At 42.7% G+C, this 18,023-nt stretch overlaps 2 protein-coding genes and 1 long non-coding RNA gene across 3 annotated transcripts in view; 1 reads left to right on the forward strand and 2 right to left on the reverse strand.

The window, feature by feature from the left end:
- LOC310763715 overlaps positions 1 to 18,023 on the forward strand; it is a 24,754-nt gene continuing 6,731 nt past the window's right edge. Inside the window, exons 1-2 of the long non-coding RNA XR_014548774.1 lie at positions 1 to 368; positions 8,772 to 8,827. This is a non-coding gene — a long non-coding RNA (uncharacterized lncRNA). The remainder of the gene's footprint in view (positions 369 to 8,771; positions 8,828 to 18,023) is intronic.
- Positions 2,260 to 13,280, reverse strand: AGXT (alanine--glyoxylate aminotransferase). Its single transcript, XM_083616311.1, has 11 exons — positions 12,593 to 13,280; positions 11,362 to 11,554; positions 8,754 to 8,818; positions 8,377 to 8,477; positions 7,506 to 7,576; positions 6,690 to 6,774; positions 5,818 to 5,913; positions 5,261 to 5,330; positions 3,841 to 3,936; positions 3,049 to 3,177; positions 2,260 to 2,662 (listed from the first exon to the last, which is right to left on the reverse strand). The coding sequence occupies exons 1-11, from the start codon at positions 12,857 to 12,859 to the stop codon at positions 2,555 to 2,557; spliced, it is 1,281 nt and encodes a 426-aa protein (XP_083472437.1). The 5' UTR covers positions 12,860 to 13,280; the 3' UTR covers positions 2,260 to 2,554.
- LOC310763695 (allantoinase, mitochondrial-like) overlaps positions 16,790 to 18,023 on the reverse strand; it is an 18,586-nt gene continuing 17,352 nt past the window's right edge. Inside the window, exon 12 of the mRNA XM_083616310.1 lies at positions 16,790 to 17,372. Coding sequence (XP_083472436.1) covers positions 17,211 to 17,372 — 162 coding nt within the window. The 3' untranslated portion in view covers positions 16,790 to 17,210. The remainder of the gene's footprint in view (positions 17,373 to 18,023) is intronic.

Below are 18,023 nucleotides of genomic sequence, written 5' to 3' on the forward strand. Positions count from 1 at the left end.
GGGGGACTATGTCTAGAGATAGGACATTCCTCTCACTTCCTTTGCTGGAAGTAAGGGGTTTTGGAGGGTTGTCCCAAATCAGTGTGTTTGTGTGTGTCTTTGGTGCTTTTTAGGGTTTTGGTGCCCCTTATTTGACTAGTTGCGTTTTCTAGGCCTGGGGTATCCTTTCCTTCCTGTTCTCATGTTTTCTCTGTTGATTGCCTATTTGAGTGAATTTGTTTAGGGGTGTGGTGTTGTCTGCTCTGCCACTTGATTTGGTGAGGGAGATGGCTTATCCCCTGAGAGAGGAGGCAGAGAACTATACGACTCTGCATGTCATCCTTATCAGAGGAATATTCTCCATCTGGATCCCCAAACAAAAATTCATGGTAAGAATTACCAATTTCTAAACTATAAGCCTTGATTGATTGCATTTATAGCCCACCTTTTCCTTGAGGAGCTCAAGGTAATGTATGTAGGTGTCCTCTCCATTTTATCCTCACAACCCTGTGAGGCTAGGAGTAAGTCATGAAGAAGGGTGCAGGAATATTTGTGTATTTCCCTGCTTTTGGAAAGCAATTAATATTATGGAGGACAGACCTAACAAATGGGTTCTACCTATGGCAGGCAAATGGAACCTCCAGTTTCAGGTAAGGCAGTAATCTGAATACCAATTGCTACTGGAGCTAAACAATGGTAAAGGTTTCCTCTGAATTCACCTTTCTGTGCTGTTTGTCTCCCTACTAGTACATGGAGGGAACAAACCATTATCCCTGGCTTAGCATTATGACTGAATCAGGGATTGTAGTTTTGTTTCAACCTCATCAAACCACTATCTCTAGTCAATCTGGAATGAAACAAACTAGGGTTCTTGATTCAGTCATGGCACCAAGCCAAGGATCACAGCTGGTATCTTTCAGGTGTGGGGAACGTTTGGCCCCAGGTGCTAGGTCAACTCTTGGAACAGATAGCCAGGGATGATGGGAGTTAATAGTTCCCCCACCTGCTATATGGGTTAGCAGGGAGGAGGCAAATGACACAGAAAGTTGCATTCATTAGAAACTTACTATGGTTTACCATGACATACAAACCAGAGAAGGCTAATGTCTTTATGACTGGCTGATGGGTTTCCTTGAAGCATCTGGCTGGCTGCTATAGGCAACAGAATGAACCTGTGATCTGATCCAGCAGTGAGTGCCCTTCTTATCAGCCAGATCCAAGTGGTGATGTGCATGCCTGCTATAAAGAATTATGCTCCTAGAATAGAATGAAAATTGGATTCGTAGGACAGATAAGAAAAATGCAATCACACTGTTCTGTAAACATGCATTTTGCATGTGTAGAGTTGATTGCCAGGTATAATCCAAAGTAGAATGAATGGAGGAGAGACATATTATAGTTCTTGATCAGGATGAAGTCATAGGAAAATCTTTTCCAGAGGTTGAGCTAGCAGCAGCAGCTAAGTTAAGTAGGACTGAGAGTGAGATGCAGAAAGAGCAGCTACTGCTGCGCTCTCCACCTCCACGACCTACAAATGTAGGCTTTTCATTTCTATCAAGGCAAATGAACATAGTACCTCTGAGTAAAATAGGTATTAGGCTGGGAAGATGAATTTTTGCAGTTAAGTGTCTCTTGGAGGAACAGCTTCCTTTTGCTTTTCTATATTCAGAGAGAACTGGCAAAACATGAAATGAAGAAAATTCTCTTCTAAAGTGCACTTCAGGTCAGAACACAAACAGTGTCTGGTTCGTTTTCAATAGCTTAACATTCATGGGAAAGTCCCAAAGGTGTAAATGACTTAGACTACTAGGCATCAGTTGTGTATTCAAACTTCTTAATAGCAGCATGGGGTGGGAGAGTTAATCTTTATCATCTTGTACTTTGTACAGGTAGCTTAGGGATAGGTCTTCTGTTTTAAACTTGGTCTAAAGCTAACATGCAATCATATCTTGGGGTGATTCCGCCCCCCTCCCAGCTTTCATCCAATTTACTCTATTGTCAGTAGGCTAGGTACATGTTGTAGCCTTTTCAGACATTGGTAGGTGGCATAATCACACCATTGACACTAGAGGCACATGTGTACTCATTTTTTAAGCTCTTCAAAAACAGTTTAAGAGCTGTTTGATCAGACTGAAAGTGCATGCACTTCACAGTAAGTTATGGCTTTTCTTCTGAAAACTGGCATCTGGTTCCAGCCTTTGTGTTTCTTTCCTTATCCTTGCAAGACTTTTTCACACAATGATTCAACAGCAAAATGAGAGGCAGAAACTACAGAGACTCTTCTATTTACATACATCCAGACATATGTGTGAGTTTATGAGCATATAACAACTTGCACAACGGGAGCACACATTTGTTGAAGAAAAATACAAAGGGCATAACAGCACTAGTAAGTGTGCACAGTATAGCATGCAGGGAAAACAAAGTTTACTCTTGTGAATTGTAAACTATAGGTACATTATGGAATAATGAAAAGGGAAAGCACTTTATGTGGAATGTGCCAATGATACCTTGCATGTCTTAAGTGTCACTGACTATTCTGGATCTTCTGTGTAAAAAACAATGGGGTGAGGTCTTATAGCTTGTTCTTGAGACAGTGCTGGAGAGCATCTTCCAGAGCATGGAGGACTCTGTCAACATTGTATTTAGTGGAGTTATAGCCCATCAATCCTATTCGGAGAACCTAGTGATGAGATAATATAAAAAATTGAGTAAGTGTTCTGGAACTCATTCTCTTAGAAGGGCCCAGCCCTCATCTTAGTCTAAATGAGAAAGTGATTGAGTTCAGCATCTCAATGGCATGGAAACCATGTAAATATGGTTATTTCCAATTAGAAGTATAAATAACTGATTCACTTCTCTTTCAATTCCTCTGCATCAGAGGCTAGGGTGGGGGATTACATGTTTGAATATTCATCTGCTTTCACACACAAAGCTAAAGTAGTAAAAGCCAGGTTTGTGGAGAAATAAAATATTTACAAAATGCTTTGCTTTTTGTTGAAAACCAGACAGTCCTGTCTTCAAACACCTTAGTTTATTTCTCATTTCCTGCCCCAAGGCAATATCTACCTTGCCTGCTGAAGCACCCAGGCCTCCTGAAATCTCAATCCCATGCCTTTTCATAATGTAGTCAGTGATTTCCTTCCAGTCATATCCCTCAGGTACAAAGACAGTGTTGACTGTTGGAAGCCTTGCATCCTGAAAAACAAAGAGAATGAGTCAAAGGCACCCAGGTAATTTCTGAATGCATGTAAATGCTTCAATTTCCCAGGATTTCTAGCAAGCTGCACCACCTGGATGAAATGCCCTCACCCTAATGATTTCTCTCCTTGCTTGCATGGGACCTTCTCACACTAGGAATCTGCACTCACTGACCATTTGTCTGTGGTGAGCTTGATTCTGTGCAAGGCTAGAGAGAATGGTTTCTGAGTGTTAAAAGCTGGCTTCATATATGTTTCACATTCCATCCTGTACATTTTGGTTTCCCTATCATTTCTGATTACATGTTGATTGGTACTGAAAAGTGAGATGCTCATGCAGTAAATGATCAACTATCGTGCTTTCAAACTACATTCAGCTGTGGAAACACTATTGCCTTAGAGCCAGCCTAAGTTAATAGACTAATGTTGCTAGAACAAAGTCTCTCTGGCTTATCTCTGGTTCCCTTCTCATACCTCACTACCCTCGGTATATAATATTCAACAGGCCTGCAATTACTGTCATTGTCTATTCCTTTCTCCATCCATCTCAATGCAGGTCCTATAAAATGCAGCAGCACACATACAACTTAGTTCTCTTGTTCACTTAATGGTGATTACTCAGCACAGAATGTGGAGCTAATTATTGTGGTTTGCATCCTACCGGTTCTTTCACAAAAAGTTGGAGGCCTAACTTCTGTAGCCCTGCACACAGGTCCAGGCTGTTCTCCTTGTGAAGCTTCCAGGAATTTTCTAGCCCCTGTATACAAAATGCACTTTTATTTTCATGTGTAGAAAATAAAACTAATTCAAATGCAACTATCTCTACATAGCAGGCATATTATATTAGAATGGACATAGTGGGTGGTATCCAACTAAACAGTTCTGCTATCACAAGTGCCTTTGACTGTGCAATGGAATTTCCTCTCTCTCATGTGCCCCCTAAATATGTTATTTGGTGAGCAGGGAGAGGAAGTTGTGTTGTGCAGCCCAAAGTGTATGTGCTAGCAGAATTATTTAATTGGATACTACCCTTTCATCTTTAAAAATGATAGGTTTGTAATTGAGTTTGGCTTTGTCAGTTCTGACCAGTTAGCATCCAAAACTTTAAAATTAGTATGGCACTCATTTGTTTCTTCGGGTCCACATCATACAAAGTAATATACTCCTTACCAGTTGTGAATAAACCAAGGGCTTGCTTAGAAAGTAAAGCTGCAGACCTAACCATGTCTATTCAGAAGTGAGTCCTGTTGAATAAAATGGGGCTTACGATCAAGTAAGTAGGGTTAGGATTGCATCAGGCAGGCATCAGCATTCAGTAGTCCTTATTCTGCTTCCAGTCAAGAAAGGGTGATACTGGTTCTATATTAGTTCCTTCTATGAGAACTAAGGTGCTTCATACATTATGCAGCATTCCTCTCCCCCCCCCCCATAATTTCACAAGTGTTATAACCATTATTGCTTCCAGAAAATCATATAGGGGAGAGATATTTTGGGAAGTCCTGGATGGACATTCACGGCAAAAATTAATCTACTACACCTTTTAGGAACACATTGACTTTGCTGTGGGTTAAACCACAGAGCCTAGGGCTTGCCGATCAGAAGGTCGGCAGTTCGAATCCCCACGACGGGGTGAGTTCCCGCTGCTTGGTCCCTGCTCCTGTCCACCTAGTAGTTTGAAAGCACATCAAAGTGCAAGTAGATAAATAGGTACCACTCCAGCGGGAAGGTAAACGGCGTTTCCGTGTGCTGCTCTGGTTCGACAGAAGCGGCTTAGTCATGCTGACAACATGACCCAGAAGCTGTCTGCGGACAAACGCCGGCTCCCTCGGCCAATAAAGTGAGATGAGCGCTGCAACCCCAGAGTCGGTCACGACTGGACCTAATGGTCAGGGGTCCCTTTACCTTTACCTTTAAGTTTATTACTAATGAGGTCACAGTGAATATGATTGCTGAATAATATCTGGATCCACTCTAATATGCCCATTCTTAACTAAGCAGCAGACATATCTTGATTTCAGTATCTTCCTTTGTTTCTCTACTACTTCAGCCTGTAGGCCTGTCAGTCTCCCACACTGACTGACCTTTTCTGCAAGAATTGCCAAGCCTTCTCGCAGACAGAAAAACGTGTTGATGGGTGCAGTATGATGATACCTGCAAAGATACATGCAACATGTAAGGGTGATGCTCAATTTGCATGGACCAATCTATCAGAAACCGCTTCACAATATATATCCTACCTATCAACACCCCCCCTACGCCAAAACAAAATAGTGACAGGAAAGTGAAGCGAGGAAGTATTGTCATATTCTCAATTGAAGCCTATGTCAAACTAGGTGCTGCCCAGTGCTTGTTTTTGTGCTTTGAATCACTCATTGTAAGCAAGCAGCAAGTGTGCTCTCTGTCTCTCTCGCCCCCCAAGAGTTGCATGTGAGAGAATGAGCTGTTCCCTGCCATATTTCCATTCAAAGCCTTTTCTCTTACCCCACCTGCTTTCCCAGCTATATGATAGAAAGATTGGGGGAAGGAATGGTAGTGCAGATCTGCTGCTCAATAATGGTCCAGGGCCTAATCCATTTCTGGAGGCCAGGAAAATACTTTAAAAGTGAGGAGAATGAGAAGCCATAGAATTCGCTCTCACTTTCTTGGCTGATCGTTGCAGCCCCAGTATTCAGCCAGCTCCTCCATGTCCAGATAAAAGGAGATTGGTTTCGTCTTCCTACTGTAAATCTTCTTCCTGACAAAATGGAAATGCAAATATTGGTCACCTGAAGGAAATCTACCAATGAATCACATTCTTTGTGCACCTCCTACCCCTAGTGTATTTGCTGTAAACCGCACAGGTCAGTGGGGGGAGGAAACTGGCTCTTCAGATGTTGAACTTCAGCTTCTATCATCCCTAACCATTAGCCATGATGGCTGAGGTTGATGGGGGTTGGAATCCAACAACATATTTAGTTTCCACATAGACTAAATAGTGCCAATGTGTGTGTGTGAAAGAGCAATGGAGTGGCAGTGCCAGAACAGAACCTGGAAGATGCCATGTGGCCTCACTTAGCCCCTTTGTTAGAAACAAGCAGGAAAATGTAGATAATATGAGGTGCTTGAACCTGGAGCTTGCAAGAAGGCACAGAGGTTGAATTCTGTGAGATGTGGGGCTCACTTAGTTCAGTGAGTTGAACCCAAAGAATGGAATGGTAGGAAAACACCATGACATTTTTGATAATTTGTAGAGTTTATGTAGAGTGTAAACAAGCTGTTGCAGAAGCTGAAGAGCATTTTTGAATGAGCTTCATTCTTCGCTCACAACACTTTAGTGCCAAGGTATAAAACAGTTATTTGGTTAGCTGAGGACCCCTTTTGCACATGGAAATCCATTTTTTGATCCAGCTCAGTGTCTTTAGGAGGGAAATGAGCCTCCTATCATTTCCCATATCTCTTCTATAAAGCATTGACTTGCGTAACATCCAGTTGGAAATAACATCTCCCCAAAACAAATATTTTTTTGCTTACCTTGCTCTCTGGCTGAAAGAAATGGGTGAAGCACCAGGTGGTGCATTTAAGACTTTCTGTGAGCCTGAGTAGAGGATGTCAATTCCTGTGTGCTCAACAGGGGAGAAAAAATGTTAATAAGTGTTCCTTCACTATGGCAGATGTCCTGTTCAGTTCTGTACTATCAGGATTCTTTGTGGAAAGTCATGACAATTAAAAATGAAATAAAGCCAATATAAGTGCAATATGTATAGAGCAATGGTTCCCAAATGGTGGCCTGTGGACCACAAGCTTCCATTGCATGTCTGTAAAAACACAAATAATCATACAGCACCTAACACAGTGCATTACAATTGCTATAACAGGCATGAAAATGATTAAGTGGTCTGCCAAGACCCTCAGCAATTTTCAAGTAGTCCATGGGAGGAAAATTTGAGAAGTTAAGCAAGATACTTGTTTGTTTATTACTAATGTCATAAATTACTTCCCCAACCTGGTGACCTCCAGATGTTTTGGATGCAATTCTTGCTGGTGGGAGTTGTAATCCAGAACATCTGCAGGACACCAAGTTGGAGAAGGCTTTCATATACTTAGGGAGAAGCTTGGACACTAGTTTCAGATTTACCTACTTGTCCTCTAGAATGTGGCAAAGGCCAGAGAGCATCTCCTATACTATCTTTTGTATTCCTCTTCTCTTAGCAAACACACATCTATTTTCTGCCTTCTCCAGTGATGATGAAGGAAAGATGCAAGTTATTCTGATTAGGAACCTCAAACCATTTCTACATCAATGGTAAACATTTGTGGTACTATGACAGATTGTTACATCTTGCTCACCTTGCTGGTCCATAAGAATTGGAGCTCCACCCAGTGATGCTACGGCATCCACCAGTAGTAAACAATTATATCTAAAACGAGGAAGGAAAGAATAGAGATTTAGCATGCTATGGAAGGCAGGGCTTAACTTGCAAACAGGTCATCCAGATCAGATTTCTCTGTGTGCAAGTGCACTACCACACATTCTGTTGTTTTTAAGTCATATGCTATTTCACTGTTAGCCATTGATGCCAGTTGGCAGAGCTTGGTCGAATGCATCTGGGCTGGGTTTCTCTCTCTCCCCACTCAATTGGTCTTCCCCTGCTGCTCTCTCTTTTCCATTCTGGGCAGATGTGGGTATCCAGGAAGTGCACAAGAATGTAAGAGTAAATGTTAGTATCCTTATCCAACCAGTTACCATGTTTCACAATGAGCAAAATGGAGGCTTGTACTTTTTCTGTGGTTGATTGAATATTAATTCTAAACAAACAAACAAAAATAAACACTGATGTTTGAGTAAGAAGAAAACTTAGTTATGCTATATTAAGAGAGGTCCAAATGCACAGTGAACAAACAAACAACTTTCCAAAAGATATAGTAGATGTGGAGCTCCTTGTGTCTTTCATTTGGTTTAAGCAATTGATAACAGCTCTCTTATTCAGATTTTCTAAGCATAGGGAACCTTTGGATTTAGGGAAAAGAAAGTGTGGTACAGCAGTAGTTGAAGGAGAATGCCACATGGGCAAGGGGAATTAATGGAGGCACAAGGGGTTCACAATCCACACTAAGCTGAGATATGGGTGGGCCCACGGTAAATCAAGCAGCTTAGACTGCAGCCTTGAGGCCTTTGTTTCTGAGGCAAATAAGTATTTGACCTCCATGACCCACTGACCTGTGACAGAGTTCTCCAAGGCCATCCAGGGGCTGAAGCACTCCAGTGGAGGATTCTCCATGTGTGATGAAAAATAAAAAGGGAGCATGTGTCACTAAACCCTAGGAGAGGCAACAGGGGGGGAAAGAGTCAGACAAGACAAAAAACAGGGGAGGAGTAGGTGAACAGTAATCTTCTCCTAGTAGGTGGGAGGCTAAATTGCTATGAACTGGTTGTCCCAACCATCTACATAAGAAAGACATAGACTGCAGGTTTCACTCAGAGCTGTATTTATGTATCTAAATTATCTATATAATATCCTGCCTTTCAGAATACAAACTCTCCCAATAAACATGCTCTTTGCTGCTACTTTCAGCTACTTTGCTCACATAACTCACCTTTTCTATTTCTTCTAGAGTGAAACACTCTCCAGGGGCCTTTACTAGCTGATGAACGTCTGCTCCTAAAAAAGGTAATGGATTACAAATCATGTTACTTGAACTTTGTTAAAGGAGAAGCAAAGGACAAAATTGTACCTAAGGCTCCTGGGAAGCACCAACATTCATTCCAATTACATAATAATAAAGCCCTTCTAGGGGAAGGTAGGATAAAATATTCTATATTTTTATTATTATTATTATTATTATTATTATTATTATTATTATTATATCCCACCTTTCTGCCAAGGAGCTCAAAGTGATGCACATGGTTTCCCTCATTGGTAGTTCAATTTTATCCTCACAATGACCCTCTGAAGTAGGTTAGGCTGGCAGATAGTGGCTGGCTCAAAATCACTCATAGAGTGTAATTTCACTGGGTTTCAGTTTCCTTGGATTTAAAAGAAGAGGGCCTGACTAAGCAGCTTTTAGAGGCTTCACTTGACTAGTTTGGATTTTGCTGATCCTTGAAAAGGAATGAGACATGTGTGCATTATTGTGGCTAATAAGGACTGAGTATGCCTCAGTGCACCCTGAAACTATATTTGAAAAGTGGTTTGGAGAAATTACAATCTAGACCACGGGTGTCAGACACAAGGCCCGCGGGCCGAATCCGGCCCGCGAGACCTCGTCATGTGGCCCGTGTAGCCTGGTCTATATATATCTGTGAGGGAAGCTTGGGCTGCGGCGCGCGTGCAGGGCGCCTTGGGTCCCTTCTGCGCAGGCGCAGACCTCCCCCTCCTCCAGCTACCTAGCCGAGACTTATTTGACATGGCGAGGGCGGGGTTGGATATGGGAGGCTGCCGCCGCTGCTCTCAACTTCTTTTCGGGCTCGCCGGGGTGAAATAAGTCCCGGCGGGAGCGCAGCGCGCCTGCGTGAGGTGGAACACGGAAAAGGGCAGAGCCGGCTTCGCGCGTGTTGGAGAGAGGGAGACTGAGAGCGCGCTTGTGTTTCAGGAGCGCGCCCTGTGAATACTTGGGGCAGCGTGCTTTTGCTTTGCTTTCCTTTATTTATTTCTTTAGGCGCGTTTCCGCGCTGCCCAATGAACAGCATCCTTTGCCTCTGGGGATTCGCGATTCAAAAGCAAATTCGATACGTAAATAACGTCAGGTGCAGCTTCCGCAGGGTGCGTGTTGCAAAAATTTATATAAGGAAAAAAAGCTGATAAGGAATTGGTTTATATTGGTTTATATATGGGAAAAACGCTGATAAGGAATTGGTTTATTTCATGCAATTTGTTCCTCAATGTTATTACAGGGTCCGGCCATCAGTTCCCGCCCTCCTCAAAGGTTTAGGGTAGGTAGCAAAGGGGAAAAAATCCAAACAAATGCTCGATTAAAATTTGGGGAATGAGAAAAATTAAAACCTGCACATCTTGTGTAACTTAAACACCAAGCCAAACAGGAAACAATTTTTATATTCATATATGTATTCAAATGAAATCAAGGTGTAGTGTTCCATGAGCCAGAAGCTCTGCATTACTTAATCCAGCTGTTAAAGGTGTCATGGGCTTTGAAGACACTCAAACTCGAACCGGCCCTTTGAGGGTGACCAAACTGCTGATGCGGCCCCCGATGAATTTGAATTTGACACCCCTGATCTAGACACAGTTTGAAGACTCTGGATTGTTGGTTCAACTGACTGGTTATGACAGTGAGCACCTTTGACATTTTCACTTGATGGCATTAAGACGTCAGGTGATTTGAGAGGTGTATGGTCCTGCCCATCTGTCAAAACTGACCTGCAGGGAATGAATCAGCTCTTGATCAGACCCTTGGTGTGAAAAAGGTTCCCTACCCCTGATTGAGCTCAACAAAGTCCACCAAAATAGCCAACACATGAGAATGCAAGTTTTAGGTTTAGGGGTGGAGTACCATTCCTGGTGGACTGATGGGAAGACAGCAAATCACTTCTCACTTGGTAGCAGTTCACAACAAGTTATGTTAAGAGAGCCACAGACGCTTCTGTTTGAAATGGGTCATGTATTAACATCACCTTTGCCAAAGTCCATTCAAGCTCCATGGGAACCTCCAGAGTATATGATGATTAAACTTGGAGCAGGAAAGAAGCATTTGATTATTAAAAACAAATTGGGAGGAATTCAACTTAGTGTTAAGCTACAGTCCCATAGTGGCAGTGGCGTAGCGTGGGGGGTGCAGGGGGGCCCAGCCGCACCGGGCGCAACATCTGGGGGTTAGGGTTAGGGGGCGCAAATCCACGGGTTAGGGGGCACAAATTACTTGCCTTGCCCCGGGTGCTGACAACCCACGCTACGCCACTGCATAGTGGTGTACAAGTCGCAGTAGCAGAGAAGGTTATTGTGGCTTGGTTGCACAGCAGATTGCAGTAGCCCCAATACATCCTGTTGCACTGGATTTCATATTATACAGCCATTATTCTCACCCTTACATGAGTGGTGGTGGTTGGTGTTGCAAATTTCGCATTCAGTATGGTTTTACAACTCTTAAGTTACTTTGAAACATTTTATGCAGTAAGCAATGAATAAACGATATAAATAATACTATAAAGGAATGCTAGGTTTGAAGGAAAAGGTTCCAAAAAACATACCAAGTCTTTTGGCAATGCCAGTTGCACGTTCACCCCAAAATCCATTCATAGCTATGAGCACTTTGTCTCCCTGCTCCACCATGTTCAAGAAGGCTGCTTCCATGGCACAATGGCCTGTGCCACTGACAGCCAATGTGAGAGGGTTCTGTGTCTGAAATGCATACTGGATTCCAAGCTTGATCTCATCCATTATCTGAGGGCAACAGAGAATATAATCAGTGTTCAAAGAAACTTTCCCAAGGTTGGCAGTGCAAGTGTATTTATGTCTGTGGATTGTGACAGTGGCATTCATAGGAGGAAGAGATAACAGTGTGGCACCCATTAAAAGTTTCTATACACTATGATGGACAAAAGACAACATCCAGAAAGGGCTGAACAAAGTCCAAAATGCTGTTACGGAAGAGAATACTCCCACAGTAGAGTTACTCAGCCGCAGTTGAGATCCTGCTCTTGCTTCTTTATTTCTTTGCATCATATAATACATTGATTACTCTCACTTTATGAACAGCCATGTGGAAATGTTGAATCCTAAAGCCTCACACACCCTGGTGATAATTAAGTAGGTTTTCTGATAGAGCAGATTTCAAGCATCATAAACACAGAAGGTGTCTGTATTTATATACAAGTCCTCTCACATGGGCCTCAAAATGCAGGTCAGCGTGGAACTCCCCTATTTCTTAACATGGCTCTTAGCCAGATTATACACAGAAATTACATGCCTCCAATTTAGTGATATATTTGCCTGCTACTAAGCCTGAGATCACTCCCATGAATAGTTAGCAATCCTTTCTGAGTATTTGATCTCAAAGGAATATCTGTCTTCCTGACTGATATACAGAGGAATAAGCACCATGAGATCTAATTAGCAGAAGTTTGTCTAGATTTAAAGAGCTGGGTTTTCAAAGTTTTATATATGCTTAGTGGATCTAGATCAGAGGAAAGCCTGAGACTCACATGAGCTCAGTGGACTCAAGTTCTTAAAAATGGGGAAATAACCAGAAATAATAGTCCCATCACAGAGGAAGAAAATCATGCTTCTGGTTATCAAGAAATTCTGTGGCTAAATAATAATGATTTTCCATAAATGTATTAGTTAAGAACATTACTTTTGATTAAAAAAATTAATCCATAGACTAATGAATAAATAGTCAAGGTGATACTTGAAAGCTGGAAAAGCATTAAGGAGAAGCTGAAGTAGGAGCACACAAGGAATTAGGATTTTATTTCTTACCTGGATCATCTCTTTGTGGACATGTCCTATGAGCTGTCGACAGCCTGCAGACAAGATCCGGGGAGGGCAATTGGAGGGCCCAGGGCCCAGCAATAACCTGTCTGGAACAGACAGTGGCTGTAGCAGAGGTGCTGGAGGTGGCAGAGATAGGTTTTGAGAAGCCATGGTGCGGCAACACTGAGTTAAAACCAGAGGCCGCCGAACAGGAGTCCAACCTGCTGCTTGCAGCACTGGGAACACACTGCTCACCCCTGACCTTAAATACATGGCAAGCTGGGGTTGAGCAAAACAAACAGATCTTAGATCAGATAAATGCTAGCACACCTCCCTCTTGTTTCTCTCCTCTTCTGAAAAATCTTCCAGTGACTGTCATTGGTCTCCAGGCTCCTTGTGAATATGAGCTTATCTTTAGAACACAGCCTCCAACTTACTTACTCCTTGGTTTTCTCCCAGAGAGTTCTGTGCTTTCTAATGCCTTTGGCCTTCCTTGCCTGGGAATTCTACACCTGTTAGAAGCTGGAAAGTTAAATATCATGCAAACAAAGATCTGAAGGAGACGTATTTTCCTTGTTCTTTGGGCAACACAGAGAAGCTTCCTATGCTGTCTCAACTTCTGTAGAAGTTGCTTCCCTCACAGAATGAAGAGAAACTGGACAACTGGACCATTATGTTTGGTTCTGTCCGAAATCCCCGAAACTATATAAAATTGAAGTTTTATTCTTTATTCTTTATTGTAGTTGTCTAACACTGGTATGCTGAGCACTCGCTGGTTATTGTTTGCCAGGAACAGTGAATTCTAGATTAATAATGGGGTTAACAAGTAACTGTGCCTGCCTGCTTATTGGCAGAGCCTGACTGAAGTAATCCCCCCTCCCCGCAAGAAATAGGGTGACCTGTGTGTTATTCTGTGTTCCTTTTTTTGCCTGACTTGCTCCTTCTTTTCCCTCCAACCCATCCTGTGATCCACCCTTCAGCTCTGAAGCTTCCTCTGCCTCCGACTGTTGCCTCCTGCCTGGTACAGTTCCCCACAAATCATTAGCCCCCTCTCCCGAGTCAGACACCAGCCCCCCTTCTCCCTGTACACACTTGCCAGCATTCTGCCTGTCCCTGACATGTATGGGAACTGCAGGTGAGTGCATCTAATAACTGAAATAAGTACCATGCAGACATATTGTAAGAGCAGCTGGTACACAGAGGTGTACCAGCTTCTGAACGTTGAAGTAACCAGGTAAAGCTGAAAGTGGCAAAAGTCAATTAATAGGAGACAAGCAACAATTCACTACACACAACTGTGTCCTGACTGTCTTGTAGTCTGGGGACAGATGCTACAACTTCACTAATTGTTTTCCCCTGGGCCGAGTAGTATAAAAATGTAAGTTGCACATGTTCCTTAAGATCACAGTAGAGCACCTTCAGCTGTCAGTAGACAATAGTAAAGGTAAAGGGACCCCTGACCATTAGGTCCAGTCGTGACCAACTCTGGGGTTGCGGTGCTCATCTCGCTTTATTGGCCGAGGGAGCCGGCGTACAGCTTCTGGGTCATGTGGCCAGCATGACTAAACCACTTCTGGCGAACCAGAGCAGCGCATGGAAACGCCGTTTACCTTCCTGCTGGAGCGGTACATATTTATCTACTTGCACTTTGATGTGCTTTCAAACTGCTAGGTTGGCAGGAGCAGGGACCAAGCAACAGGAGCTCACTCCATTGCGGGGATTCGAACCGCCAACCTTCTGATCGGCAAGTCCTAGGCTCTGTGGTTTAATCCACAGCGCCACCCGCGTCCCTTTCAGTAGACAATAGCCCACTGTAAATATATTTATCTTGCTTTCCTATTTCCTAATCTACAAAGAGTTTAAATGTGCAGTGCAGCAACTTCTCTATGGTTAGACCACAACTATTTTTGTGCTTTAAAAATGTATGTAGCTGAGATGCATGCATTTGTGTCATGCCAAGTCCATATTACAGTTTTCAGAGCTCTCATGATTGCTGAGCAACCCCGCCACCTCCCACCCCCTGCCCCTAGCTTCAATCCAGTAATAGAACAATGGTGACCAGACAGGAGGGGGCAGAACTGGCCAAATTCTGTAATACAGTAGTTTGAACTTCTGAGGGCCAGACTAGACATTAACTTCATGAATGCAATTAGTGTAAATAGTAGCTGAGCTTGAGCAACCTCAGCACAATGAGGGGAGAGGAAGAGAAGTGGAATTCTTTCTGCTTCACCAGAATCCCTGTAAAATTCCTTTACAAGGCAAAGTCCTATTTCTAGACTGAGGTGATGAAACCAAGTATATCTACTGGCTATGATGAGGATTGGACTGGGGCCAATGGGACCTCCAGACAGCCATTTTATTGAACATTCACCCTGATTTGGTTTTCACAAAGATGGCAGGGAGGTTAGACAACACCAGCTATTTATTCAACATTCATTCTGATTTGTCTGAGGGGAGGTTAGACAATGTTGCATCAAACAATTGTTTTTCCAGCGCATTTCTTCATCACTTTCCTTTTTGCAAAAAGTTTGGAGGAAGGTTTGTTTCACAAGAGCACCAATAATCTTCAATTGCACCATCTGAATGCCATTATCCCACCAGAAGATAGCAACAGTTTCTCTGGTTTCAGTGACTGAATTACCGTATTTTTCACTCTATAACACGCACCCGACCATAACACGCACATAGTTTTTAGAGGAGGGAAACAAGAAAAAAAATATTCTAAACGAAACAGTGGATGTATGATTTTTGTGGTTCATGCTGTGGCCACAGACATGTGATCTGACGGTGAGTTTGGGGTAGCCCAATGCAAAAATCCTGAGGATCCATGTGGATCCATGCTTTGTAACCATGTTTTTGCACCACTGCGGCCCCAGGCAACAGTGGGTGCGTGGTTTTGTTGGTGCAAGCTGTAGCCATGGACATGCTATGTGATCTGATGGTGAATTTGGGGTGACCCAGTGCAAAAATCCTGAGGATCCATGTGGATCCGTGCTTTGTAACCAGGCTCTCTGTCCCTCTCTTCTCCCCACTCAGTGGCTCTTCTCCCGCTTTGCTGTTTCAAACAGAGCAAAGCGAGCCACGGAGGAGGGAAGGAAGGGGAACCATGGATCCTCTGCTCATGACTGCAGCAGATCCCCCCGCCATCCGTAGGCATTTGCTCCATAACACGCACAGACATTTCCCCTTACTTTCTAGGAGGAAAGAAGTGAGTGTTATGGAGCAAAAAATACGGTACTTCCCTTCTACCCTTTTCCACAATTTTCCTTTGTAGCGTTTGCATTTTCAAGGAAGCTCACTTTGTATCAGACCATATACTGTACTTCATTCTGAGAATCTGCCCTTTTACTGGGACAACTTGTATTTCTGTGATATTAAGCCCTCTAATGTTTTGTTTAGCATTTTTATGTACCACGAGCCCTTGCCAGCTAATAAACACCAAGGTCCAAATGCTCTGGCAGGATGTATGTTCTAGCACAGCACTGTCAAAGGGAAATGCTGCCTTTTAGTTTTGACAAAGTGATTACTTTGTTTCTATGGATTTTCAAATTAAGTCAAATAGGAGAAAAATAAATTATTCAGGATTGCTTGGCTGGCAGTGGCAGTCTTAAAGCCTCATGGATGTTGCAGAGCACTGTGCCTAGTTTTGCATTTAGTATAGTTTGTCTGAGAGAGGACTTAAAATATGTAACCCTCTAATTCAGGGGTAGTTTAACTCCCAACTCCAATAAAACTCAGCCAGGATGGTCAGGAATGATAAGAGGTATAGTCCAACATCTGGAGGACTGCAGGTTTCTCATCCTTGCTCTAAAGGTTAGAGCAACTGCAAGAATCAAAAAATGCACAATTCAAACACGTTTACTTGACATCCCATTTTGATCATATTCTGATCAGGAAATCAATAGATCATACTTTGATTAAAGAGTTATATCGAAAGCCTCTTTATCTAATTTCTGAGGTCATAGCCATAGTGAAAGAATACTCATTCAGAACTCATCACACTTTGGCATATTTCTGTTTGATTCACTGTGAGCACTGTGTTACATTAAATTTGAAAATCAGATCAATGATTTGCAAAATAAACACTTTGAGATGAAGCTTCAAGAGCTGCAAGATCACCCAGACCTTTTGTCCTGTTCCCCCATCAACCTGATTTTTTATTAGCCTTATTTATACTTCTGGAAAGCAAGAAGGCATGAGGGAGTGGCTCCAATAACTTTTTACTGTTCCATTATTGCATATCCTTTACATATCAGCTGGAGTTGTTGACCTCATTTTATTTATTCAGCAGTTATTGAAAAATTCAGAAAGTGTAGCAGCTGCTCTCACTGAGACAATAGACTATGTGATTGCTGTTTATTCTTTATGTTACTCATCCTTGGACTCAGATATACAGCTGCAAATAAAACGTTTTAAATGTGTTGTAAAGTGCAATATATGTGACACTAGATGGTGACAGTGAGACAGTGCAAAATTTAATGTATTTTTCAAAACATTTTTTTAAAAAGCATTTTCACAGCGTTTTTTGTATGTGTGTAGATTCCACTCTCCTCTTCTACTCTTCTAGCTTCTCTTCTGCCCAGATTTGTGTTTAGCTAGTACATTTGTCATACTCTCTTCCTCATTAGTAGTAGGGTGATGAGACTCTTGTAGGCATCTTTCTCTCTGTCACTAGCAGGTCCCCTTCTGGCTTGGATGCAAATTTCCCATTCAGATAAACCAGCCTGCCACGTACAAGAGTGGCAAAGACTTCACCATAAAGCTGGAAACCCAAGTATGGGGTTAGCTAAAGTAGGGAGCGGGGAGAGAGAGAAAAGTAAGGATAAACAGAATGCAGAATCAAAGGTCTTTGGGTAAATGTGTTTTTGTTTATGGTGGTTCTGATCTGTCCATAGCAGATATTCACAAGGCAAAATAGACGCAGCGGTGTAGAAAGCTCTAAGTGAACAACAAAGATTAGAGGTGAATTGAGGCCTTATGAACCCCTCCATCCAGTTTACCTTTGTCAAGCTCTATCTCCATGCCCAAAGAGTAGGTATCCTTAAAGGGCCAACTCCCTAACCTGGAGCACTTCTTTTCTCTTCTATGGCTTGCTGGCCTGGTGAATTTTGTTGGGTAGGCCTGTAGAGCAAGAAGTACTTGACTCTTCAGGCAAATGGGACTTGGCGAAAGGCATCTGTGAGGGTTCTGGCTCAGGTTCTGTAGGTTCCACTAGCCTCAGGTTCACTTCCAGGGAACCTGGTGGTGCAGCAGTCCTGGCCTCAGCCAGCTCATCCTCCTCTGACTCTGAGCTTGAGGTTAGGGCCATGAAACTAATAAATAATCTAAGATACCAGATGTGAAAATGATTTACACTCCTTCAGCATAGACATGCGTCCTGTTGGGTGCCTACTAGGGCCAGTCCTTATTTAAATTTGTATGAGGCAGATCCTCTGAC

The sequence above is a fragment of the Podarcis filfolensis genome (assembly GCF_964270895.1).
Source record: "Podarcis filfolensis genome assembly, chromosome: 5".
Taxonomy (NCBI): Eukaryota; Metazoa; Chordata; class Lepidosauria; order Squamata; family Lacertidae; genus Podarcis; species Podarcis filfolensis.

Excerpts from the sequence above, each read along its gene's own strand:
- AGXT (XM_083616311.1), bottom strand. The coding sequence starts at position 12,859 with ATGTATTTAAGGTCAGGGGTGAGCAGTGTGTTCCCAGTGCTGCAAGCA. Across the intron at positions 7,577-8,376 it reads CTTGGAGAACTCTGTCACAG|ATATAATTGTTTACTACTGG; the intron begins GTCAGTGGGTCA and ends TCCTCGTTTTAG. Across the intron at positions 5,914-6,689 it reads TCTTTCAGCCAGAGAGCAAG|GAAGAAGATTTACAGTAGGA; the intron begins GTAAGCAAAAAA and ends CCATTTTGTCAG.